We start from the raw sequence: 22,733 nt of genomic DNA on the forward strand, positions 1-22,733 counted from the left end.
GTACTTTATATTTTCCTATACAGAATGGCCCCACACACCTCCTTTCCCCTGTGTGACGTCCTGATGAAGACCCCGTGAAAGGACTTTAATTGGCCTACAGATAGGGGTCGAAACGTCGACTGTTCTTCTTCTTTTGTTGAATTTCCGGCACCCCCCCGATTTATCTAATGTTCAGATGTGACCGTTGAATTTTAGCTATTGAATATGTCGTAAAACTCCGCCCTGTATTTGGGCTTTTGTATTATAATTGTTTTTGATAACCGTCTCCAACTTTGTAACACAATTGTTACCTCTTGACACTGTGTAACTTCTTTGTTCTAACACTTCCTTGAGCACCACTTTTCCCCCCCTTTTCCTCCCTTCTCCCCCTTCGGGGCACGCAATTATAAACTTATGTGATTTTGTACTGCCACTTGCAATCACGTAGTATTGGTCAATAAATCACAATGCCAATTGTATAATTGTTATATCAAATTTTTGCTTTAATGGTTTTCTTAAATAAGTGCAGTGCATGTAATTCACCCTCCTTATCTACGGGGACCCCCTTATATATGTAGCATTTAAGAGGGAGGGCATGGGAGATGTCTGCAATGCTGCCCCATGGGTGTCTCCTCATACCTTTATGGAACACTATCGGTTGGATGTAGGTGGGGGAGCGTATGTGTCATTTGCTACTTCTGTACTACATTCAAGTATGGTGTAATATATATGTGTTGAAGTATATTTTACTTTTTTGGATTAAACTGTGTGCTGCAATTTCATCCATGGGTTTATGTTTTTTATTGCATTTTTTAATAAAGCCAATTCTAGCTTTGGTTTCAGCTCATTGTGTAAATACTGTGGTGAGGAAGATGGATGAGGAGGTAATGCCCTGGGTACTTACTGGTAATATTCAATACTCTGAGTCCTAGTCTTCCTCGCCATAGTATAGTTTTCCATCCCTCCCTGCCCGGTTGCACATTGCTTAATTATTTGATTGGTGGCTTTTGGAAACAGGATGTGCTTCGGTGGGTTTCTTTTTTATGGCATGTAGGGGAAGAGGAAGTCGGCCATAATGGAGGGATGGGAGAATAATGCGTTAACTTTTTTTTAACTTGGGAGTTTCTGTAGGCAGGCTAAAGCTCATTGCGTAAATACTGTGGCAAGGAAGCCCATGACTCAGAGTAATGAAGATTACTGATAAGTAACCAGGGCATTCTTCAGTCGAAGTCCAAAACAGAAAGATTCCGGGAGTTAAAAGAAGGATACCTAATGATTCTCAAAACAGAAGTCCAAGTTGACTAACTTCTCCAGGCGTACCAGATTACGAGGCAAACCGGCAAGCGACCTTCTTCATGCAACAATGACACAAGGGAAATCTTTCAGAACTAGTAATTTGAGGTACGACAACAAGGAACCATAAACTAGCCTAAGTACAGAAATTCATTACTTGGAAAAACAAATTAATTCCAGCAAGTTCTTCCAAAGACCATTTAGCAAAGGAGCAACTGTAGAGGTTTAGCAGAAGATCATGTGAAAGAATGGTCCTTGCTGCAAGCCCACAGGTAAATGGACCACATCAGCAGAAGGAAAAACATTCCTTGCACCAGAGTAACACACTGACACAGCCGGATGCATCAGACAATTGTATACCAACAATCAAAGTACTGAGTGTATGGTTCTTCTAGAGAGAACCACATGTAAGCTGTGACTTCAGTGCATGAATCAAAATTCTGTCGTACAGGTAGTTAGAAGAGGGACACGTCAGGAGCTGTGCATGTGTGGGATGTTTAATAAGATGCTACATACAGTGCAATTGGTGAGCAGAGTAAAGATGGGGAAGAAGTAGCTTCGAAGAAGTTGCCTGTGGCAATATCTATGTGTCTGGGTTGAACCCTGGGTAGAGACACACTGCAGTGTCTTGCTGGTCCAAACGCTAGCCTGTGGCTGGTCCATTTAGCTAACTGCTGAAGATTCTGGTTTGATTTTATAAAGTACTTTCTGATTATTGGTGGTGATTCAATTTAAAGGTTTTGACAAAGCCAATAGGCGTGGCTCCTTTTTTTAAGTCCCCTAATAAACAAAAAATTAAAAAGCATCTCGAAGTATTACAAAAAATCGAAAAACTATTGCTTTTAGTATACAATGCATCAATGAGGAAGTTAGTTTAATTTGTGGTGATTGAGACTACTTTTGGGATTGTAGAATAGTTACTGATGCATTGCAATACATGCACTCCATAAAATGCAGGATGGTACAACAAACGTTCAATAGCATGTGATGCGAGATTATTACAGGAACTTAAAAGATCACACTGCGCTCAGCAAAGCTCATAAATTCCACATCCAGATACAGTGCACGACTGTAACACAGCACAGCCAGGCTTATAAATCTAACATCCATGCAGAACCCAGGACAGCAAAAGTGCAAAGAAAAGTGCACCCCAAGGCTCACATCTCCTCATACAAAATAATCCAGTAGGAAAAATCACACTTCATAACATGGATAACAAAGTTCACCTCTCTGCAGAATGCAAGCCAGCATCAATCTTCTAGCATGAGCACCACAATTCACACATAGGAGTGCCATAACTCAAAAAACGTCACATGCCTCTATTATAAAAATGCAACTCCGACAGAAGCACCACAGCCTTTAACAGAAAGCGAGCACATCACAGTTACCAAACAACCCATAAACACATAGGGCCCGATTCACAGAACTAACTTAAGACAAAATCCTAAACTTACTACCATTTTGGTATTCACAGAAGGCGCTTACTCATTTTGATATTCACAGAAGGCACTTACTCACTTCGGTATTCACAGAAGTTAGGAGTCCTAACTTTAGGACTCCTAAATGCCTTCTGTGAATACCAAAAGTCTTAAAGTTAGAATTTTTCTCAGTTTAGGAGTAGTAAAGTTAGGACTCACTTTCAGTTGCAGTTCCCGCATGATTCCCATGGAGAAGTAACAAATGAGCTTATATTTAAATACAAAAGTTTGATGAACATAAACCCACCCTTCCACCTTATTATAGGAACAAATACTTCTAATATAGATCATATTCTACTATTGGAAAATGATTTGGAACTATTAACTCATTTATTGTCAAACCAAATATTTTTAGTGATCAATTCCTCCTAAAATTAGTACTAAATATTAAAGATTGAGCTATTGAAAGACCCCAAATAGCAAAAAATATTGAAACATCGGGTAGCAATGGTATACACCTTAAATGCCTTGACTGGACAGGGGTAAACAAAACTGTTTTCCGTGCAAGAATTGTAAAAGAGAAGCTAGAAGAGTTTATTGACTGCACATCATTAGATGCTGACCCAGGGGAGATAGTGGTAGACTTTACTAACTTAACAAGAGCAATTGCTGATAATTAAAAAATGACTAACAAGGATATAGCTTAAAAGCATTTAGGGTGGTTTGACCATCACTATACACGGACAAATCAAAATCTTAGGAAATCACTCCAGGTAACACCCTGAATTAAGGAAGAGATTAAAGTGTTAAGACATATCTATAAAGAAACACTGGATAGGAGAAGCAAATAATTACAGGAACAGGCCTGAGCTAATCCGAAACAAGCTGCAGAAGCTAAAGATAGTTGGCTGCTCTGGAAAATCAGCACCTAAAGTAAAGGCATTAGTTATTTCAGAAGATTGGAATTAGCTAATGTGGAGGGATTTTTAACCCCAAGACTATAGGGGAGGCACAGCAGATAGAACCAATTCAACAACCTGCATTGCACTATCTAGAGACTGTAAATGTGGAAGAATGAGTACTGCAATTGAGATACATGCAGCAGGAAAAACACCTGGCCCTGATGGAGTTCCAGTGCTTGTTTTAAATCCCAGCTATAACTTTGGGCTCCTATCTTGACCCGAGTGGGCAATGCAGCAGCACATAGGTGTTCTCCTCTATCACGGTCAGAGAGCACCATAGTTCCAATCTTTAAGAAGGGTGATAAAGGGGGATGCAAAATGCTATCGCTCAATATCCCTCCTGGACAGATCTGCCGAGCATATGGGGAGAATAATCTTGGAACAATTAGTAACTTGGGCTTTGAATAGTTCTGTGTTAACAGAATCACAGTATGAGTGTAGAATGGATAATGGGACAGTAAAACAATGTATACATTTGAATCTCCTCATCAGCAAATATACAATAGTTAAAGAAGGGCATACGCATCTCTGTTTCATAAGTTTGAGCCGTGCCTTCAATTTTGTTGATCATACAAAGTTGTGGCAAATCAAGGAAACAATAGGTGCCCTTATGAGTATTATCTCACACCTTTCAAGGTTGTATGAGTCTTTGACAGCACATGTGTTGTATGGCAGAAATGGGGATTGCACACCTAGGATCAAGTTTAAAAGAGGTACCAGACAAGGGTGTGTTCTTGCCCCATTTTTGTTTTCCCAATACATAAATGGAGTAGACAAGGCCCTACAAGGAGAAGATGCGCATGCACCAACAGTGAGTAAGCGGCCAAGCCCTGTTCTCTCATATGCAGACAATGTGGTATTGTTATCTAGGATCGCAAATGGCCTGCAAAGTCTGATAGACATGTTATGGTGTACATTGAGGAGGTAGATTTGAAGATAAATTTAACAAAAACATTTACAATGGTATGCAGCTAGGGAAAACCAAAGACAAAAACACATGGGCACCGTATTAATGGAAGATCATCATTTTATGTATCTGGGTATCTAATTCTTACGAGAGGCACAGTGGGGCCCCAGAGAGCAAATCCAAAATTAGGATTTTTGAGAACAACAGAAACTACTTTAAGTTTGCCAAGAAATAGAGAATAATCCAATCAGGCAAATGTTGCAACTGTATAAAAACAAATGCTTGTCAGGGGTAACATATGGGGTAGCTTTATGGGGCATGGCAAATAATGCAGTACTGCAGACAAAAGAGAATCTCTTCCTATGTAGGGTGTTGGCAGTCCCGTAAACTACTGCACCCCATGTGATACATAAACTATTCGATGTACCTTATGAAGAGGATATGATACTATCAACTCAATTTTCACCTGGCATAGCATCTGGAGTAAGGTAGGCACAAAGTTTCCTAAACATATAATTGAAGACTGCCTAATACTTGGCCAGCATGCTAAAATACCTTGGCTACATTTTTTTTTTAGGGCTAGGATAAACATTGTCTATATAGAACTGTACCAATATCTTGCAATTCAGCACGAAGAAGTTGAAAATGATCCTCATAAAAAAAGAGAAGCCATAAGATAGCATAGTGTTGGTAACTATTGTTTGAGAGGTACAGAACAAGGCATGCGAAAGTAGCAGATCCCCGTAACCAATGTCCAAAACAGGTTTTATCTTGCACATTTATAATTAGTTATTATATATCAGATGGTTACTTTTCCTAAAATAAGGGCCTGAAATGAGGGAATATATAATTGTCTGTGTGATGGGAAAACGATGCAGTCTACTCTGCATTTTATTTTTGCCTGAAAATATTATACAGACATTAGAATGCGTTATTTGAAACCATTGTTCTTAGCAATGAAGTTTATTTCTTATCTAGATTATTTTAACTATCTATGTCAAGTAGAAAGCTTATCAGTATGTCATTTGTGTCAATAGCAATTAGAATGAGGAAGACTATTACTCACCTTGAAACCCTATTGTATGAGGAGGAATACTATCAATAAGGCTGATTTGTTATTGACCATTTATATTGGATTGACTGATTTGTATGCAAAACATTACACTCCCAATTTGTTTAGAACCTGGTAATGATGATTTTCATTTTAATACTAATGAAATAAGAACTTGTTTCATACCTCAAAGTAGGACTATAGGTATTGCTGATCTAAGGTGTAATGTAAATGTACTGTATTTTAATATATTGTATTTATATTATTTTATTGACACATTTTAGTCTGAATAAGGATTATTATTGATGGACTGAGCTGAATTAATATGCATTGGAAATATTGCAAATACTCACATATCAATACAACAATTTGATGTTTCACACTGTATGTCTCTAATCGTTTTTTTGGTTATATAAACTTGCCATATAACAACCGAATAAGAGTAGATTTTAAAGATATGCCTAAAGATATGTTCAACCAAAAAATGATCATAAATACTAAAGTACAGTACCTCAAGCCAATAATTTGTCCAGTTACAATTCCTCCTGTCAGAAATATAGAGCTCCCTAATGCCATGGAACCCCTGAGGTGTTTAGGAGCAATCTCACCCAGGTATAGAGATTGCACGACAATACCGGTGCCTACGAACAAAAGCATAGAAATAAGTTGGCTACACATACGTTAAAAAGTTAGAAATGTAGAATGTTATGCAAATATGTATGTTGCTGAAGAAAGAAAGGTATTTATTATTTCACAACCCAATAACATTGCTCCATAAAAGCAATAATAAAAGAACATTTTACTGACCATAAAAAGTGACTACTTTCCCGCCAAACTTTGAAAGGGAAAGCTATGAATGTGTATATTGAAGTCAGAAGCCACTTTCACGTTGATTCTCTCTATACCATTGCACTCGAACTTATCAGAAAGAGGTATTACATTATTCTGTTTGGTTGTGATAGACATTAGCAGAATGTGGAGCAGAGACGAAGATACTTTTTCTGCATATTATTCTTATGTTTAATTTAGGAAGAAATTCCTGATGACAAAATGTTATTGAGCTGAACAGGAGCTTGGACTCGGGCTACCATATGTGTCCTTTTTATTTGATATGGAGACTGTGAATGTATTTATGAGAAGTTTCCATAGCCTGGTGCCTTATGGGCCAGAGCCACTGTTTCTAAATTTGAAGGGGTCAGATCCAACACTGATATGTCTACAATGTGGTATTGTACATTCAGTTCAAAACAACATTGAGGGAAGCCATGTGCAAATCTTTTCTTTTCCAACGTGGAGAAACCCATTCCCACACCCCATCTAGTTTGGTCGTATTTAGTTACCTTTCTCACTACGGAAAGGTGTTTCCTCCATTCTTTTGCAGGTGCAAATATCCAACTATTTCCATGGTGGGAAATGGTGAGGGAACTTTGTTAATGCTAAGAATTCTGGCACTGGGGTGCAAAAGCCTTGCAAGAGTGCAAAATACAACCTATCAAAGAAAAGGTCTGTTGATATCAACACCAATTTTCGTCCCAGAACGAGGTTACATGTTCTAACTCAATTTATCCAAAACATCCATATGGGTCTGTACATGAAATAGATTATGAATATTGATAATTGCTCAGTATGCACAAACCTAAAGGCGCTAACGGTGCTTACTGGGCATGGGGTATAGTACAATTGCTCCAGTAGTTTCAATGACCTCCACAGGTTTCTGATTAATTCATGTATTAACAATTTTATAAAGCATGCACATTATCTAATGGGTGGCAGAGAGATCTACATAAGGGTGGTTTTACAAGTGCGGTTAAAGACGGATGATGAGGTTCTCCAGATTGGCGGTGGAATGAGGTGCCACACTCAGAAAGCACTTCTCAAGAAGGATTGTACAGGTGTTTTTTTGTCTTCTTAAAGGCTAGTATTTCAAGGAGAAGGGCATTGGTGCACTGCAGTAGCTGTTGGCCAGCTGAGATGCCCAGTTTCTAGTTCAAATATTTCAGTGTCTCGAAGTGTAGAGCCTGTGAGATGACTTCTGGTTTGACGATACTCCTGCAAGTCAATGAGATAACAAGTGTTGAGTGGTGAGCAAACTTTTTCCTTGTTGGGACCAAGCGGACAGCTGCATAAAGTGCTGGTTTGAGAAGGGAAAGGTGAATATTGGGAATTTGCTATAATTGTGAATGACCATAGTCCAACCTCAAACGCAAAAGGGGCTGAACTACATCTATGGAATCCAGTTCTGTGAAAAAAGGTTTACTTGTACACATGAGTTAGATATTAACCTGTGCATATCTTCTTCCAGAAGTTGGTGGGTGGATGAATGAAATATAGTGGCTCAGTAAGAGGAGAGTAGTGAGGAGAAGCCTTAAGTAAGTTAACTCTGTGAAAGAGTGAAGTACTATTTAATATTTTGTAAATATTGAACTTCTGGTCTAGTCTTCTTCATCATTTCCTTTAGAACTTTTTTAAGTTGCGTCAGAAGCATCAGAGCCTACTTCAACACTATTCCTATAAGTATTCTACTTTTAAACAAAAGTTCTTATGTTGGATACCAAGACCAATGCTTTGTATTTTAAGGACCACGTCCTGCATTAGAAGATATGGGAACTTTGATGATTAGCATTGTAGCACCATTCGAACCCTTAAGGAAAAATAGCTCTATGAAAAATATTTTTGCAATCTTCTGACCAAGGACCTGTTATAGGCTATACATTAGGAAGGGACCTTTTAAGAATTGCATTTATTTCAAACAGCAATGTATACATTTTGTACGGATATGTGCACTGCGCAAGCACTGGGCAAATGCAAACAACTTGTGCAAAAAAATGCAAACAAATGCAAACAAATGCAAACAACTTGTTCACATGTAACTGTTCTTTTATTAACTTTATTTTAAGAAATCACGTACCTGCACATACACCAATAAGGAACCTGCCAACGATCAGGAATTCAAACATTCCAGTCGGATAAGCTATTCCCATGAAAGTCATAGCAAGTAATGCCATTGCATTGTTCGCCAAAAGTGCTCCCTTTCTATAATAAAATAAATTAGGATTGATGACTTTACCCAGTTGTAATACATTTTTTTCCAAAATTGCAGCAATGTTTGTAAATACTTTGACTGATGCAACTGATGAATGAATAACATACTTTTTAGAACATATACGGGAGCACAGTTTCTTTCTGTTTTTACTTAGTGAGATATGAATTTCAACAGGCTGATGGTTACAAGAATAATCCAAATTTGTAATTGAGAAATTGGCGTTTCAGGTTGATGGATCCCATTTCAGATGCCATGCAAATACCACATGGTCTCAGTCATGCATTCTTTTATCCAGACCTCCTATCAATTAATACAAAGCAGGGTGACCGCAGTGGATCACCTTACCACTGCTCCATGCAGGCAAGTTGGTCCGATTTGTACTTTGGTGTGTTTTAGTGGAGTTTAGGTTGAAACAATATAAAAAGGGTGGGAAAGGAAGGAGAGACAGGGAAGGTGGTGGAAAGAGATTCAGAGAAGTCTGGAAAGTTCCAGGGATGAATCATGTGTTCTGTGGGAAAAAAAGTCAGTTTGTATTGAGTATGAGATCATAATATAGTAGTGCCAGCATCTTGGTATAAGTACTAACAACCCTGTGGGATACTGGGTTCTTGTTGCAGTACCCCCACTCTTTTTGTCTGGTTCTTGATGCAACTTTGACTGAGTCCCTGCTAACTATATCCTCAGTACCAGTGTTCGCTCCCACACACTGTGCCACAATTGGCACCACTTCAGCAATTCCAGTAAGTCCATAGTAGATGGTACCCCTGGTACCTAGAGAATTGGGACTGAAGAGGGTCCATTAGGGCTGCAGCACAAATTTTGCCACCCCAGTGACCCCTCACCAACACCATGTGAACTGCCATTGCAGGCTACTTGTCTTGGTATAGAGGGACTGAAGAGTCTACATGGTGCACAGCCCTATGTGCCATGCCCAAAGACACTAAAGGGGTATAAGTAAGCCACCCCCACTGCAAAGTGCAATTTATCCCTTGTGTAGACATATCTAAATAAACAGATATGATCCTATAATATCTTGGACCGCAGTAGCCATAGTGGCAGTGTGGGCACAGCCGCACCTGCGGTCCAACCACCTTGTTACAAGTTGGGACCGCTGCAAACAGCAGGGATCAGAGATCCCTGGTGGTGTTTTGGTGGTCTTAAGGCCGTAATATCCTTGGAAGTGCTGCTGCGGGACCGACAAGCATATTACGAGTTCCCACTCCACCCCGGTTTTCATGGCGATGAACCTGCCATGAAACTGTGGCAGAGAGGAAAGAAAGGGTGCACTACAGGGCCCCCTGTTGCCTCAGGGCCTTAGGGTGCATGCAGGGGGGCACATGTTGTGCCCCCCTGAGTGCATGCACCCCAGGTACTGCACGTCATGGACTGCACCAGTAATTGCAGTGCATGAACTGCCTTTAATGTTCCCATTGCGGAGCCTTTTTCAAAGGCACAGCCGCAGGACTGTCAAAAAACCGCCCGCCAGAGACTAAAAAGTCGTAATCTGGTGGGCGGTGTCAATACAGCTTTGGCGGTCTTGGAGCAGAGCAACAGCATGGCGGCCCTGCTGCAAGATCACCCAAGTCATAATTAGGTCCTTCATTTATTCTTGGGTATTGTAAGTGCACAGGGAAACCATAAACGGTACACGGGCTGAATACATGTCATCATGAGTTTCCTAGCTACATGATGGCTAACGAACAACTCATCCTAAAAGATCCTCACTGATGCCAGTGTTGGATTTATTAACAAATGCACACAGGAGACACCTAGATGGTCCCCTGAAAACCTGCCAAGCACTGGTGTGATCTCTGACTAGTCTTAGCCAGCCTGCTACCTCCAAACATGTTTCTGAACTCATGGGGTGAGAGCCAGCACTCTCAGAGGCCAGGAACAAAGCCTGCTCCGGGAGGAGGTGCCTCACACCTCCCCCAGGCTAGGATGGCCTTCCACTGCGAGAAGCTTCAAAGGCGATGCCACTTTGAAATGCAACCCAGGCAGCTCCAGCTAGTGAATGATGCCAACTCCCCTGTCCTGCTCCATATTTGGCAAGAGGACAGGCGGGAAAGTTAGCTAAATTAGGAGCGGTCCCCATTCAGCTCGCACTACCCCTATGGTGGGGCAGGTGATGTGGAGCTCCCTTTTTATTTCCCTCCATCTTGGTTTGAGAGGAAATTAGCCAATTAGGGTCAGGGTAGTGCCCCTTTCCACAGGAAGTGGTCACTTAGAGGCTGCAGACACCCTACAAGTAGGTAGCCCATTGGCTACTATCTGCCACTCCCTTTAACCCTTTCACTGCGGCGGCTATTCCGCCACAGTGCTAAGGGGCGGGGGGCGGCGCGGCGCTCCCACGCTGGTGACTGAACCGCTCCGTTACTCCCCTCGGGTGAGCTGTGCTTGTGACGGAACGGTTCCGTCACAGCCCCGCCCGCTCAATAGAACGCACCGCGCAGGCGAGGAGAGCGGGCCGTGACGTAACTATTCCGTCACCAGCACAGCCCACCCGAGGGGCGTGACGGAACGGTTCCGTCACCAGCGTGGGAGGGGTTAACCACCATACATTTAGTATTTAGGTGGCATCCCAGGACCTTGCAACTTAGACTCAATGGACACAAGGGAGATAAGGACAAAGAAGAGCTGCTGACATGAGTACTGAAGCACTGATATAGAAGAGTGGTTCCAAACCCTGCCTGTTGACTTACAGACTCAACAATCATGGTGTGCTGTCTTATCCTGCAACTGTAGGGCCTCCAAGAACGCCGGAGCACCTCCAGCACTTGAAAAATTGCAACCTTCCGATAAGCCTAACTCCTTACCGACACTACCATAAATAGAGCATTAGTATTATTTACTTTTGCCTCTGTATATCAATCTAGGTCTCACTGGACTCTCTTCACCATTTCCTTCATTTTAGTACACTATGTAGAGAGCAAGCTTCCTACAAAACCTGGTACCATGTTTTTTTTGACGTGGAGGTTAGTTTACCTTGATCATAGGTATAAGCACTAACATTCTGACGCAATTTTTTATTATTGAGTTTAGTTCACTCTGATCACCCACTACATTCTCTTGATGTCCTAGTATCTGCCTCTGTTCAGAATGCATGCTCTCATGGTAATGAATAGTATTGCGAGCGAACAGGGATCGGTCGCATCCTCATTCAGTTCCAGTTCCAAACCGATGTTGGATGGACTCCAGTCTGTCAGTCATCGGAATTGGGGCCAAAGAGTAGTCTGATTCCAAAGACTGCAATCTATTGAAAGATGAACTATAGCTCCTGAAGTATGTGTGCCCCTGCACCTTTGCAGAACTCAACAAGAGTATGACCCAGTACAAAATTTAGATACTTGCGAAGGGACCCTGCATATCCACTCAATAAGCTCTAAACAGATAACGTAACAGTTAGTCCTTGCTGGTGAGACACAGATATTTACAGGTCTTTGCCCACCATTGCCTGACTGATCTTGTTAAATGTACTCAGTTGTTTTTGCTAGGATTGGGGATTTCAGTGCTCTCCACAACCAGAGGATCGGTCTAACCCAGACTCGTTACGGTGTAGGACTGAATCTGCAACACACAGGGCAAATAGGCTTTCACGATTACAAAAACACCTAGTCCGATACACAAATATTCAAACCTTTTTCAGTACTCAAATGACAGCGATTGACACTGAATTGTGAGTACAAACTCAACTATACCCAGAGCTTTGATAATTGGATGAGATTATGTCAATAACATGACCAATAGATATTATGATTTATCAGAACACATAACAATTTTTTTAATCTGTCTTTTTCAGCTAGAAACATCTTACCGGCCCAGCTTTACTGCCAGAGCCCCTCCAATATTAGACCCGACGAGGCCACCAAGCGTAAATATGGAAACAATTGTCGACCATATAAGAGTCAGCGTATTTTCATCCAACGTATTTTGGTAGCGGTCTTCCCAAGTTTCATTTATGAATGTCTGGATGTACTAAAAACAAAAGAACAAGGTTTGTTATTTATATTGAGATGAAGACCTCACATCTGAGGTAGATGATAAGCCACTATTAATGTAGTCTGCATAAACTCCAGTGTATAACTCACTGTAGACCTTTATTATATAGTATCCAATTTTGCTTTGGACTTTAAACAGGATAAATGGAATTAGTGCAGAATATACCAGATGAGCACATGATAACGATATTGGTAAGGTTGTCTTTCCAGAATGGTAGCCTTAGTGCATGTTTATATACAGTTGTTCTAGACCATGATGTCATGTTTTCTTTTATTGTTCTTTATGTTTTGTTGGTACTTATAGTAGTCTCACTGTATCTATATACTAATAAAGGACAATTAAAAAACATAAAATAAACAAGTATAAAATATTCAGGCATAATGGAATAGTATACATTTTATGTTGGGTGGGAATCTCTTTTTTAAATTAACTTAGATATCTGTCCATATTTACTTAAACCAAAAGCAACTACAATACCTGTGTGTTGTGCACCTCAGCACGACTCATCCTGGACATCCCCCGACACAGCCACATCACCGGACACCTGAGAGACCTGCACTGGCTCCCCGTCAGCAAGAGAATCATGTTCAGACTCCTCACCCACACACACAAGGCTCTCCACGACCTGGGCCCCAAGTACCTCAACGACCGCATGACCTTCTACACGCCTACCCCCAGCTACGATCGACCAGCCACGCACTCGCCACCGTACCACGCATCCGCAGAGACACCGCCGGAGGAAGATCCTTCTCCTACCTGGCAGCCAAGACTTGGAACTCCCTCCCCACCCACCTTCGGCGAACCCAAGACCACCTCTCCTTCAGGAAGCAGCTCATGACCTGGCTGTTCGAGCAGTAACGTACCCCCTCTCCCAGCGCCTTGAGACCCGCCCGGGTGAGTAGCGCGCTTTACAAATGCCGTGATTGATTGATTGATTGTGTATTCATCACCATCATCATCTACATTTATTCGAACTTCAAGATCATAAATGTACATTAAAACAACATAAAAGCAACGGTCATGATATCATAAAAGACCATACATAATTAAAGCACAGAGGTAAAAACCTGGACAGTTTAGTCAGTGTCTCCGCATAATACAACACTCCGGCTCCATTTAAACAAGATAATTAGGCTATTCATTCCCTTAAGACTACACCAACAATGCAAAACATTTTATAACAGACAAGCATTAGTTGAAATTTTAGCAGTAAAGTGCAAATGTATTCTAGCGAGCATAGATATACTCTGGGATGAGCTAGTGCTCATTTAGCAAAAAAAAATACTAGAGTCTTATACCTAAGCTACAGATGCACTTTGCAAGCTAAGGGCGATCAAATTTCATCAATTGTCTTCTCATTTGCAGGGAATAGTTTGAAATGTATAAATTATGTAGTAAAATGCCTCTGTCTTCCCAAATAATATCAATCCATTGTTTAAAGATGACATTCCCCGGGGTAGCCCCAGAACCTTTCAAGCCCCAATTTCCTCAGTGCCGACCTGACAGACATTTATCAAGGGATTTGATGAACAGCTTGCGAGGACATAAGCTCCCTTATGGGTTCATGGTAGACACCTAGGGTGGAAGAAGTCCAAAGCCTGTGCCAATATTGCAATGGCCTGAGCTCAGCTTTCCTAGAGATCTTCCATAAGACCATGTCAAGACACAGTAGGATCAAAGGGCTGTTCTGTGGAAGTGTGAAAAGGGACCTAATGAACCTGTTTTCTGCCACAGTTAATATATTAAATTTTGTGTACCCCTAGATCTCAGAGCCATTTCACACTGCCGCGAGGGCCTTAATATTATAAGTCTCTCTGGGGGATGACCCTTTTTGAGTGGGTTTCATTAAAGACCTTCAGTAGTCTACAGTTATAGTGTATTAGAGAGCAATAGGATTTTTGAACCTGCATGGTTCAGTCCATGCTTACAGTTATTCTCAGATCCAAACAGTCAGAGTTATAAACCTGTTCTATGGGATCTGCGTGAACAAACAGCTTACACTTTATGTTCTTACTTCTTGCATAACTAAATACCATCAATTTGTTGTTTGCGCTATTGAGCTCCAATCCTCGAATGTGAAAAAAATGGTTGAAATCATCCAGGAGCTGCTGTTAGCCTTTCATGGTTTTAAAATCTTCAGCATATCATCTGCAAAGAGTAAAGCAGACTAACATTTTGGGGGAGTCTCAACCATCCCTATCCAGCCAATTCGTTACATCGGTAAGGTGCATTGAACATAAGGATGGGTCCAATGCGACGCCCTGCTCAGTAATATCTTTATGAGGTCAGTGAGTTGGCCTTGCTCCCCCCAACCCTTGAGTAATTGTCTTTGTGTAACCATATGAGAATTGCCAGTAGATTGGAGGGGGATGACCATTTTATCTAACGCTCCCCACACTAGTGCTTTTGGGACTACAGAAAAGGCAGCGGGGAGATCCATGATGGAGATAAAAATTTTGCCCCCCCCCCCCCATCCACCGTTGATTGTTACGGCATTCCAGAAAATATAATTAAACCAGAAGATCTGATCAACTGCGCTAATGAAACATCTAATCCCCATCTGAAACTCTGAGGTTATGTTTTTCTCCTTGGTCCGGTCCAAAAGATGCAATAGCAAAATCTTCTGAGAGGAGTCTCTTAAACTAATCCGTGGGTAGTTATTTGGGACATTTTATTTGTCTTTCTTAAAAATCAGGATAATTTCAGCTGTGAACCAAGGGGGTGGAATCTTCATACCCTTTAATATTGAATTTGACAGATAAATCATGTCAGTACCCAAAGTGTCCAAGTTGGCCTTAAAAGGCTAATTTGGGTTCCATCAGGGCCTGGAGCTTTTTCAATGGTTCACGCTTTTTCTTGAAGAGTGGACCTGATTGCATCTCTTGTTTCCCTGACCACAAATGACATGGAATTGTGATATTCAATGTTTGCTGCAAATGCTAGATCAATATCCACGCCTGAAGGATCTGCACTACAAGTGCACTAATTACAGAAGTGCAATACCCAGTCCTGGGGCTGTACAAGGCATTCCACTGGTTTCCTCCCATCCTTTCTTCTCATTCGAAAACATTCTATTATCTTTAGAGCACAAGCCAAATGTTAGCTCATCCTATAGAGCTGGGATACTCAAAGTACAGCACGGGGGCAGAATGTGGCCGTCCTGACCTTTAATTGCAGCCCCCTGGTGAACAGCAACACTGGGCTGCTGTTCGCTTGACAGAGCAGGAGTATACAGAAAGCTGTGAAACAAACGGGCATACTTTATTTGCACATCAACTCAAGTAATGGTAAAGAAGAAAAGAAAGCGTCCTAGAAAGCTTATCTTTAGGAACTCCTTTAGTTTTAAATACATCTTGCACTAAACATGTAAAAACACGAACAACTATCTGCATACTCTAAAAAAATGTACTTTATCAGCATGCATGAACATTTTGCCTAAGTAGAAGATGTAGTGTAGTTCCTATATTCCCAATAGGCTCTGCGCATTGGAATAATATATTCAGCAGTGTAGACGTAGGACTGAGGTCGACTAGGTCTCTACTGACTATATTAGACTTAATTTAGGTTTGCGCCAGCTAGCTCAGAGGTCACTGGAAACTTTCTTGAATGAATAGGGAGGGATAAGCTTCCCAGGCTCAGACAAGAAGGGATTCAGCTTCCTCTGAGTTAGCTGGCGCAAACCTAAATTAAGTCTAATATAGTCAGTAGAGATTCAGCTTCCGACAACCATATAACATGACAACTTTGCTCCCCCAGAATAAGAGTAAATCTCTAGAGTCGTGTGAAATTAATAGACAGCTATTTCACTCAGTCAAATGTTCGTTCTTAGTTTCACCAGAGTGCAGAGAAGAGAGAGACGGGCGTTTTCAATAAAAGGTATTATTTATTGAGCAGTCTTCCTTCTCATGAAAGAGAAATGAATTGCCACAATTGCAATACTTAATATAAAGTAAAGTACGTACAGTAAAAGGAGTATTATGAAATAATGCTGTAAAAGCATTGATATGGTTTCTTAGCCATAAGACACTTTAAAATGGATAAAATATATACATACATATATACATTGACTAACGTGACTAACGTGCTCAACTGGTGCTTCTAAATACGCCTACCCCTGTGTACCTGACCTAAGCCTAATACGTGGGAAGGAGTAAGTAAGTAGCAGTTTAGGTTAAGTTGGTTTTGCCAAGAATCTGATTCAAGAATTCTCTCTAAGGGTTTAGTCAGCACTATACCTTGGGAATAGAATGTAGGAGGTCTGGTATCTCTCTTTCAGGACTCGATACCCAATCACCCGCAAGGGTAGGTTGTAAACGCCGGAGCTGGATTTTCTTGGCAGGAGAAAAGACAGCGTCTTTCTCAGCGCGTCAAAGAGGAGGGGCAGCGTCCGTGGGCTTTTCGCATCAGCTGGGCTCTCGGCAAGTAGATAGCTGCTCTGCTTCAAAACCACCACTGTGTGTTTGCTTAAGGCAACGTTGGTATATTTATACCTGAAAGGTGCCGAGTTTGACGTAAGGTTTGGACATAAGACGTCAATAAAGATGTCACTAAGAACTGGCCGTTCTTACAGTGCTCGCAGGAGTTCTATTACAAATCAAAACAAAGCAAGTGGGGATTTCCCAGGTTGCTGGAGGTTTGGCGTGTCGAAAGAACTCGTTGTGCTTTCTAGGAATCCAAGGAAGTAGCTTTTGCCGTCCCTTGGACTGCAAGGGCAATTTACTTAAATATGGATCTGATTCTTATGCCATTATAGGGATATTAATGATTATAGCCGTACAAGGGCATAAAATAGTAATATTGATTCCGGTTCCTAGATAAATACACAATAAAGAGATCATATCACTGTATTGAGAGGCATTTCTTAGCAGCGATAGTTTTCAACATTGATCTTGGAAATATTCATGCCACTCCCATTCTGAAAACAATGGCATTAGTGAACCAAGAGGCAAGTAATTTGTCAGGTCCACCTTGTGTGTAGCCTTTGTTGTTAAATAATTGGAACAGCATGATAGTCTATATATATAAAAACGAAAGTATGTCTGCCTGTCTGTTTGTCCTTTATGCATTACTACACCATTCATCCGATTGCCATGAAACTTTGGGAAGTTGTTGAGTACACTCCCGCAAAGGTTTCTGTCCAAAACATGTTTTAAAAATCGGTCCCCCAGGGCCCTCATAATCTTTCGAATACTGAAATAGACAGCGAATTTGCGAGCATCGTCGTAAGTTATGACCCCCAAACGGAAATCGATTGGTCAATCTACATCAGAAGCACAAAAGAAAAAGGCATTAGGAGCTTCAGAAACAGATGAGCAACGGGAAGCAAGATTAGAAGCTGTTCGAATGCAAACTGCTCAAGCCCGTAATTCTCAAACGAACGAGCAACGAGAATCAAGATTGGAAGCCGATCAAGTAGCACTGCTCAAGCCCATTCTCCTCAAACTAACAAGCAACCAGAATCAAGATTGGAAGCCAATCGGGGACGTACTGCTCAAGCCACACTTAGAAATGTTTTAAAAAATAAAATTAATAAGTTTCAATAACAATGACACAATGTAAATGTAATATTATCATAACGAGTTTCCTTGAATTTACTTTCTTCTGAGATCGCAGCAACGCGCGACGGGTAAGCTAGTTTATCAAATAAAACCCAAGAAAAGGTTTTGTACAGCACACATCCTGAGCTTGTATATTTTAGGGGTCTCCGTAGGTGTTAATGAAAGAATAGGAGGCAAAGTGAAATTAACCAATTGCCTAAGATCACACAGTTTTGTGCAGTGGGGAAACTGGGACTGATACTAGGTTCTCTGGTTTCACATTTTGCAATTACTCCACCAGATGAGTATCTCTTTCCCTCTCACGTTGTACATTAGAAGTTAATGCTTTGACTTTAATACTTGGTGTATGAGCCTAGAGCTTTATTGGCAGACAGATATCACATGAAAGCTCAGTTTGTTGTCCAGACCCTACATCTGCTTCGCGTCCTCCTTTGCCCACCTTTCATCAGACCAACCCTAGCATTACTGGCATTTGTGCAACCCTTAAGCATGCCACAGACAGTACTTTAAGGTTACTGGTGAAATGATGGCATGTACCCATGCCATAGAGCATCCGCCCGCTCCCTCTAGCCATTAGCCACTTCTCTTTTACAAATCGCTCCACAGTGTGCAAGTTGGGATTTATTTTTAGCTATAGCAGCTAGCAGAAGCTCTGTCCTGGCCACCCTACAGGATTTGGTATACCATGGGGCTTCCTTCTGCAATTTGAGACTGCACTTTTTCCCTGCATCAATGTGTCTCATATTGGAGAATAGTATTTCATGGTCCTTTTACAGGTCTCAGTCTACTGCGAGAAGGCCATCCAATGTCACTAGCAGTTCTTTAGCCTTGTTTACCACCTTCTCCAAGGCATTCAGGTGGTTCCCAACCCATCCCCACCTGAGAGTTGTGAAGCCTAGCACGATTAGTATGCAAAAAGTGTGTCTCTTGTAAGTTCATAGAAAAAATTGCCAAGATATTTAATTTATTTGACCTGGCATCCTTGGTGTGGTTTACTGCCCAAACCTTTTGCCTTCCGACTTCCTGTTTTGCTGACTTTGTTAGGCTGACTTTAGAACTCTACTCATGTTACTAGTGCTAACCAGTGCTAAAGTGCTTGTGACCTCTCCTTAACGCATGTTAGAATTGGCAAATACCCAATTGTCATATCTTATTTAGTTTTAAGTACCTAATAAAGTGACACTACCTGGGCCCAGGGCCTGTACATTAAATGCTTCAGAGTGGCCCTGCAACACTGATTGTGTCACTCACTTAAGTAGTCCTTTAAACATGTCTCATGCCTGCCACTGCAGCCTGTGTGTGTAGTTTAAACTGCCAGTTTGACCTGGCAAAAAAAAAACCTTTTGCTAGGCCCAAACCTTCCATTTTAAAACATGTAAGTAACCCCTGAGATAGGCCTTGGACCGCCCAGAGGGCAGGGTGCAGGGTATATAAATAGTTAGACCTGCATTTTTAAGCTTTACATGTCCTGGTAGTAACAAATCCTTTGTTATTCACTACTGCAAGAACTTCGTCTTCCATGGTATTAAGATAGAATATCGACGGGAAAATATCGACTAGCATTAATATCGTGGTAAGAATATCGAAATTAAAAAATATCGCCTAAGTAAATATCGTTGCAAAAAATATCGTTTTTTTAGATTGACATAAATATCGTCAAACAAAAATATCGATGAATAGAATATCGTTGACTAAAAAGTCGTTGTATATAATATCGTCAAAAAAATATAATGTGTTAGAAAAACAAAAATTTTTAGTATTATGTTGTGTAAAAAATTAGAAAACATATTATTAGTAATAATAAGGTTAAAAAAATAATATTTTACAAAAGATTTGTTAAAATTTTAGTAGCGGGTTATTGGTATTATAGGGGATAAGGGTGGGTAGTAATTTAAAATTTAATATAAAAAATGTTAAAAAAAAGAACAAAATAGAAATTTAATCAGAATTCGAAATTTAAAATTAGTAAATAGAATTTTACACGAAATTTTATTTGTAATGATTAATGAAAAAGTCATATTTAAATTTTAGTAGCGGGTAATTGGTATTTTAGGGGATAAGGGTGGGTAGTAATTTAAAAATTAATAAATAAAAAGTCTTAAAAATGAAGAAATTAGAAAAATAATCTGAATTCGAAATTTAAAATTTCAAAATTGAAATTTTCACTAAATTTTATTTGTAATCCTTAATGAAAATGTAAAAGTTAAATATTAGTAGCGGGTAATTGGTATTTTAGGGGATAAGGGTGGGTAGTAATTAGAAAATTTTATTTTTGTGAAAAATAAAATAATAATAAAAAGTAAAAAAAAACAGAATTAGAAATTTTGTAATCTAATTTGGAATATTTTACGAAATTTTTTTTGTAATCATAATTTAAAATTTCAAAATAATATTATCGTAGTGGGTAATAGGTATAATAGGGGATAAGGGTGGGTAGTAAATTAAAAATTATGTAATTTAAAATTTGTTTAAAAATTACATAATTGAAATTTAATCAGAATTCGAAATGCTAAATTCCAAATTAGAAATTTTAACGAATTTTAATTTTTAATATGTAAATTGTTTACTATCCTGCACAATCCCTGACTTATGTTGGATTGGAGTTAGATTAGTAAATTATTATGGTTTATATCCAGCACTTTCTCTGATTTTTGTTGGATTGGAGTTAGAATAGTATTTTTTTATAGTTTACTATCCAGCACATTTCCAGAGTTAAGTTATGTTTGGAGTTAGAATAGTAAATTATTATGGTTTATTATCCAGCACTTTCCCTGACTTATGTTGGATTGGAGTTGGAATAGTAAATTATAATGGTTTATTATCCAGCACTTTCCCTGACTTATGTTGGATTGGAGTTAGAATAGTAATTTATTATGGTTTACTATCCAGCACTTTCCCTGACTTATGTTGGATTGGAGTTAGAATGGAAAGGGGCGACCACTCGGTCCCCCCGAACGTATGGCGGAGTGCCTCGATCCCCCCGGGAAGCCATTTTGTGGCGGGAGGCGCGTCTCGGCTGGTATGCCCGAAGCGGCGTAGCCGGGGCGCGCTTGTTCCCGCCCTAGAGTGGGCTAGCCTAGACACCGACGTAGCCAGACCCGCCTCCGGGACGGGCAGGGGCGGGTTTACGCCCGCCCTGAAGATGGATAAAAGGAGACGCAAGGCCTGAAGACGTCCTCTTGTTCTTGTGCTCCGAAGCTGCACCTCCTCGCCACACGTGAGCTCGGGACAGAACGAAGAGCCAATTTTGAGCGTTTTGATCCTTTTCTTTGTCTTCTAGATACTTCGTCGGAGAGATGCCAAAGAAAGTCGCAAAGAAAATGTCGACCGACCAGATGGTGCGGGCCCTTTTCAAAGATATGGCAGACATAAAGAGACGGTTGGCAGAGCGAGACGGGGAGGAGGGTTCGGGCCCTGCGCCGGCTGGAGGGAGACCGAAGAGGCCGAGAAAGGTTCCAGCCGGTGGAGACATCCCGGTTCCCCCTGCACCGCTCGAGGCGCCGACCCCAGTTCCAATAGAGGGGAATCCAATCCCCGTTGTCGTCACCCCGACGCCCAAGGAAGACATGCCCCCCGAGCTGGCAGCACAGCTAGCGGCTTGGTTGGGGGATAGTAGTGGTGGCGCCACGGCTGCCGAGGCACAGGCGCTGATAAAAGGGCTTCGTGAGAAGAGAGAGGCAGCAAGAGTAGCTGCGCCATTGGCGGGGATAGACAAGCCGCAAGCGGCAGAAGCTGCGTCCAGTTCAGGTAAGCGGCCGTTGCCGATTGCAAGGGACGAGTCAGCACCCTCTCGTAGAGAGAGATTGGGACAACATGTGCCTTTAGCCATAAAGGAAAAGATCTGGGCAGGGGAATACGTGAATATTTTTTCCTTGCTTGTTGATCATTATGATGTGGAGCATGTGAAAAGTCAAAAGGACTTAATGCATCCGAGTGTTTGGCGCGCAAAAATGGCCGCCTTTAAGGTAAATGAGAACATTGGCAATTGGGGCAATGCATGGGGAATTTTCACATCGATTCTGGGGGAACGTAGGCCTGAGTTGCTTCCTGAGTTTCCCGTTTATCAATCACGGATTATGGGTTACTCAACAACATATCAAGGCAACCATTGGTTTTGTTACGACAATCTGTTCAGGAAGGAAAAGGAACATAACAAGAGTTTGACTTGGGATTGTTACGATTCTCTAACATGGGACAAAATGAAGGAATCGGGAATGTTAAGGATGCCATTGGTCGGGAGCAATGTTGTTGATTACTCCCGCCAGAATGTGGGGACGCCCTTTCGCCCAAGTACGAGCACCGACGACCAGTCGAGGCCCGCGGGCAATACAGGGAGAAAGGGTTTCTGTTTTAATTTCAACAAGGGGAAGTGTACTAGGCCACCGGGGTCGTGTAAATTCAAACACGAATGTAGTACGTGTGGATCATCCCATCCTGAGTCATCGTGCAGAGCCAGAACGAGTGAGAATGGGGGTAAGGGAGGCGCCAAACAGGTCTAAGTTAGGCCGAGGGGCGCCTTTACC

General features: G+C 41.1%; 1 protein-coding gene across 2 annotated transcripts in view; it reads right to left on the reverse strand.

Annotated features, from left to right (window-relative positions):
- The window catches only part of LOC147679581 (solute carrier family 2, facilitated glucose transporter member 11-like), a 318,984-nt gene that overhangs the window by 112,043 nt on the left and 184,208 nt on the right, over window positions 1-22,733 (reverse strand). For both annotated transcript variants that reach the window (XM_086943164.1, XM_086943165.1), the window contains exons 3-5: window positions 12,468-12,628; window positions 8,519-8,643; window positions 6,122-6,251 (exon numbers count right to left, since the gene is read on the reverse strand). In XM_086943164.1, coding sequence (XP_086799290.1) covers window positions 6,122-6,251; window positions 8,519-8,643; window positions 12,468-12,628 — 416 coding nt within the window. The remainder of the gene's footprint in view (window positions 1-6,121; window positions 6,252-8,518; window positions 8,644-12,467; window positions 12,629-22,733) is intronic.

The sequence above is a fragment of the Lissotriton vulgaris genome, chromosome 11 (assembly GCF_964263255.1).
Source record: "Lissotriton vulgaris chromosome 11, aLisVul1.2, whole genome shotgun sequence".
Classification (NCBI taxonomy): domain Eukaryota; kingdom Metazoa; phylum Chordata; class Amphibia; order Caudata; family Salamandridae; genus Lissotriton; species Lissotriton vulgaris.